At 58.4% G+C, this 5,034-nt stretch overlaps 1 protein-coding gene across 1 annotated transcript; it reads right to left on the minus strand.

Moving 5' to 3' along the window:
- Positions 1–3,278: 3,278 nt before the first annotated feature.
- Positions 3,279–5,034, minus strand: LBX2 (ladybird homeobox 2). The gene is made up of 2 exons (XM_036435791.2): positions 4,796–5,034; positions 3,279–3,808 (listed from the first exon to the last, which is right to left on the minus strand). Exons 1-2 carry the CDS (start codon positions 5,001–5,003, stop codon positions 3,441–3,443), a joined length of 576 nt encoding a protein of 191 aa, XP_036291684.1. The 5' UTR covers positions 5,004–5,034; the 3' UTR covers positions 3,279–3,440.

Raw genomic sequence — 5,034 nt, forward strand, 5'->3', positions numbered from 1 at the left:
CAGAGCCCATCCATCTCCACACTTCCCCCTGCTGGTTCTCCTGCTGGTGGGCCTCGGCAGGCACCCAGGCTGCCTTGGCCCTGTTCTTTCTCAGCACTGGGCATTGTAACTAGTCTTTCTCAGCACTGGGCATTGTAACTAGTCTTTCTCAGCACTGGGCATTGTAACTAGTCTTCACCTCTGTGCATTTACTCAGTCTTCCCGCCAAGGGACGCTGCTCCAAGAGATGGATATAAGTCTCCTTCCTATGTAAGAATCATGAGTTCTTTTTGGTTTCTCCGATTCTGGCAGCTGCCCTTGGCTGGTTGCTACCTAGCATTGCCTGGGACTCTCAGCTCATTTAAATGCAGATCTTCAGGGGATTTTTAGGCCTCTCAGAATGCCCTCCCAAGAGGAACCACTCATCAGGATAAGTGATTCCTGCTGCCTTTTATGGGTCTTGCTCAATACCATTCATACATAGAGATAGGAGGTGCTGAAACTGTACAGTTGGATAAAACTGTATAGCCATTACTAGTTGGGTCACCTTGGACAGGTCACTCAACATATGTGCCTCAGTTCCCTCATCTGTAAAATGGGTGCAATTCCTACCTCACCGAGCTGTTGCGAGGACTGAAAGAGAAAGTGAGAAAATACCTACAAAGTGCCTGGTACATAGTGACTGTTAAATAAACCAATTTTTATCTGCAACTGTCCTACACATTCATGACTCCCTTGGTGAAAAGAAAGGGAATTGCTGCTTATTTCACAAAATACAGAGTTCCTGGTACGGTGGTTCTCAAAGTGTGGTCCCTGGACCAGCAGCATCAGTGTCACCTGGGAACTTGTTACAAATGCAAGTTCTCAGGCCCCACAGGAGACCTAAATCAGAATCTGCAGGGCAGGAGCCCAGCGATTGTGTTTCAGTAGTCCTCCGGGTGATCCTGCTGTTCCCATCCAGAGGCCATTTTGAAAGGACAGGCTTGAGTTTTGTTTGTTCAAGCCTTGATGATAAGAGATGGCAGCGCTGGGCTAGAATTTAGGAAACCTCAAGTGGAGAAGGTGTATGGCTCAGAACCAACTAACTTGACTGGCCCCTGCCTTCCTAAGTAGATTTATTTGCCCTGGAAGTTCTTTGCTTCTGCCTGGTTGGGGCGTGATGCTGGGGAGAGGAGCTTATTGTTTTTAGGGATGACTCCACCAGAGCCCTGCCCACCTGACCTTGTTTTGAGGGGAACTCTGTTTTGGGGACCCCACCGAGGCTCCTGCTGTCTCTAAGAACAGCTGATTACCACGGCTATGTGGTATCTTCGCTTTCAGGCGGAGCTGGCTCCTTGCTCTTCCAGCCTCAAAGACATACTCCCTCTTGTCCTAGACTTGAATCTTCTCCAGGACTGCTGACATTTTTGTCCCCATACTCACACTGCTAACCAGTAGGGTTGTGACAAAGCAGCCTGAGTTCTGAGCCCCCAGGGCTGGAAAGCAGAGTGCTAACCCATCCTGATTTTCCTGGGACTGAGGGATTCCCTAGGGGTGGGACTTTCCGTGCTAAAGCTGGGAAGGAAGTCCTGGATACACAGGAATAAGTTGGTCACTCTACTCTAAAGGTTCCAGAGAGGCCGTTAGAAGGGGAGAAAGGAAATATGCAGGGGGTCTTCGACATGAACCAGGGGAGGTATGTGTGTGTATGTGTAGTTGAAGGGACAACACAGTTACAAAGAATATGTATATCATGGCTGACAGATTGGTAGCTCTATCCTAGTTATCATTGTCTGTTTATGTCCATGATGCCATTTTCCAGTTGCCCAGGTTTGCAAGGTTGTCACTGACTCATGCAATTTTTCATCACTGGGGGAATAACACTGATTCATCTTTGCTGACAGCCTCCCTCTTTCCCTGCTCCAAGTCTGGCCCTGAATTCTCTCTGCTCTTACCTTTTGCAGTAGCCAGAAACATACTACTTCCTCAGTCTCTGGTCCACCCTAAACACTGCTCTCATGCCTCTCCTCCAAAACCCCCAAGGACCAGGTTCCGTCTACAGTACAATGCCTACATTTCTACCCTTAGCCCTCCTCCTCTCCTCTCTCTGTAATCTCCTCTTTCAGTTAGGCCCAGTCACACTTATAGGGACAGAACCTACCATGGCCAACAGCATAAGCATGAGTCAGACAACAGGTGAGTCCCAGCCCCACCACTTAGAAGCCTCATGACATGACCAAGTTCCCTTGGGCTTCTGTGATCCATCCAGTTTCCTTATCCTTAAAATGAAATTAAAGCCTCATTATCTCCTGGGGTTATTGTGAAGATTAATCCATGCAAGGCCCCTAGAACTGCTCAGTCAGTGGTAGCGATTGTCTGAAAAGGCCAGGTTCCCTCTGCCTTCCAGCCCTCCTGTTCACTCTCCTGGGACCTCCCCCTGCAACTGAGACCCTAGCTGAGCCTCCTGAACCCTTGCGAGTGAGCCTGTGGTTCCCGGGCAGATGAATGGAAGATCTGAGGAGGGACCTTCTGGGGGGAGAGGGGAAACTGGAAAGACGCCTAAGCATAGTCTTCCGCTGATTATTTGGGAGGAACGAGCATAAAAGGTCTGTAGCTACTGAGTGCTCCTCTTCCCTCCCCACCACAGTGCACCAGGGTGATTAGTCACCAGTGGGATACATTAATCTCAGAAATGTCTGCCCCAGGAGGTAGGCTGGCAGTTACTCCAACCTCCACCTCGTGGACTGCGCCATCCCATCCTGTCGCCACAGCCTCTGCCATCCTACTGGGAACATTTCCCGCCCCACAATGGAGTGGAGGTCCCGGAAGTAGGGGTGTTCCCCCTTCTCCCAGCTTGCATCACTTTGTGACTCAGCTTAGGGTTCTTTCAGATGGGGTGGGGAGAAGGGGCGGGTCTCATTCACAAATGGCCTCAAGTGGGAAAAGAAAGACAAAATGACCTCATTTGGGGCCCGGCTTGAGGTTAGGAGCAAGGTCTCAGAGGTTTCAGGGGGATCAAAGGCTCGGGGAACTGCGGCCCAGGCAGCTCGTAGGGGAGGTCCTCCCACAGCTACTGGAGTTCCTCGTCCTCCTCCGCCCAGCCCCGAGTCTCCGGGACTCTGAAGGCTGGCTAGATGCCAGGGACCAATCCTGGCCAAGGGGCTCTTCCTCTGTACAATGGCCACAATCATATCACCTACCCTGTAGGGTTGCTTGCTGTGAGGGTTAAAGAACACCGCTCCGCACATGCCGAGCAAGGGATACCCGAAATGACCAGCAGATTTTGCTCCCATTGCTCGGGGCGGGATTGAGGCGGGGTGCAATGGAGTCTCCACTTTATTCTCAACAACTAGGAAAGGTGGGCGTCTGCACTGGGAGCCGGAAGAAGCCGAGGTCCTCAGCCACCCTCCATGCGCAACCCCGAACAGGGTGCGGAGCGCCGAGGCGAGAGGGCTGGAAGAGCGAGGGCGGCGGCTCTGCCTTCAATCGTCCACCCGGATCTCCTCGTCCGCCAGGTGGGGCCCGGAGTCTGGCCGCGCCGGGCCCAGGTCGGGCAGCGCGAGGCGGCCCCGGGCCTCGGGGCTCAGCGCGCGCAGGGAGGCCAGGTCGGCGCGCATCTCCTCCGCGTCCCGCCGGAGCTTGGCGCGCCGGTTCTGGAACCACGTGACGACCTGCGCGCTGGCCAGGCCGAGCCGCGCCGCCAGCCCGGCCCGCTCGGCGGGCGCCAGGTACCGCTGGGCCCCGAAGCGCCGCTCCAGCTCCAGCACCTGCTGCGCCGTGAACGCCGTGCGGGACTTGCGCCGCCTGCGGCCCGCGGAGCCCTGGCCCGGGGCGCCCGGGGCCGCGCGGCCTGCGGAGATGGGGTGGGGGTCAGGCTCCGGGCTGCGGGCACGGGCTCCCATCCCGGAGGAAAACCCCGCAGCTGCCCGAGCTCCAGGGCGGGGGCGGAGGTGCGGGAGCTGGACCGCGGTCCCTGAGCCAAACGCGCGAGGGGCAGGCCGAAGAGGGGATGGGGCACGAGGGGGAACCAGCCGCTGGGCTGCGGGAGGCAGCGGGCTGGGGGCGTCTGGCCAGAGGAGGGGAGGAGGGCGGGCCGGGCCAGGGGAGGCCAGCTGCAGGGCCAGGACGTGCGGCACGCGCCTCGGAGGCCTCCCGGAGGCTCCGATCGAGCGGCTGCAGGTTGGGGCCCGCAACGGAGGGGGGGGACCACCCGTGGTCAGAGGAGGGGCAGCTGGCCGGCCTGGGGGGTGTAACAGGACCCCGACCCGGCCCTTCTTTGGACTTATGGGTCGTGTCGGGCACTCTCTGTTAAGGACACACTCTCCCCCCAGCAGACCAGCAGAAAAGGGAGGGAGTGGTGGGCGTGCAGAGGGCAAGGAAAGGCGGAGTTGGATCCTGAGGCCCTGGCGGCCCCAAGGCTCTTCTTCAGCCCCGTGCGCGCTCTCGGGAGGAGAGGGATTAGGAGCGGAGCGGATGGCCCGGAGAGCCCGAGCCTCACCCCCAGCACTTGCCACGCCTGCCGGGCCCTAGCTCACCAGTTTACAGCCTCCGGCTCCGGCCTTTTGTCTCCTCTCTGCGGCCTTTCTGTCGCGACTGCCCCGCCTACAGCGAAAGGACTAACGGGTCCCCACTCAGTTCTAGACAGCCCGGCCCTTCCCCTCCCGGGCGTCTGCAGCCGGGGACATGGGAACTAACCGAGGGGAGGGGAGCAGCGGGAATTTGCAAGACCCGACATGTGGGCGGAGGGCAGGGGGCAGACTGGGGTGGCGGCCAGGATGCACAGAGGAGGCGAGAGATGGGGAGAAGGCCAAGTCGCCCTGCGCGCCCCTGCCTGTACCTTCAGGGGGCCGCTGAGCGAGCCCGTCCCGTCCGCGGAAAGCGTTGCTCGCCAGCTCCTCCAGCGCGCACAGCGGCGACGTGGGGCCTGGGCTCGGCTCTGGGAGCTGCAGCGACGAAGAGGCTCCTCGAGGGACCACGCTGGGGCCGAGGATGTCCGCGATGCTGAAGGGTGTCCGGGCTGCCCGGGGCTCGGGTCCCGAGCTCATGGCCGGCCGGCCGGGCTGCGGCGGTCCTGCC

Source organism: Pipistrellus kuhlii, unplaced genomic scaffold (assembly GCF_014108245.1).
Source record: "Pipistrellus kuhlii isolate mPipKuh1 unplaced genomic scaffold, mPipKuh1.p scaffold_m20_p_13, whole genome shotgun sequence".
NCBI lineage: Eukaryota > Metazoa > Chordata > Mammalia > Chiroptera > Vespertilionidae > Pipistrellus > Pipistrellus kuhlii.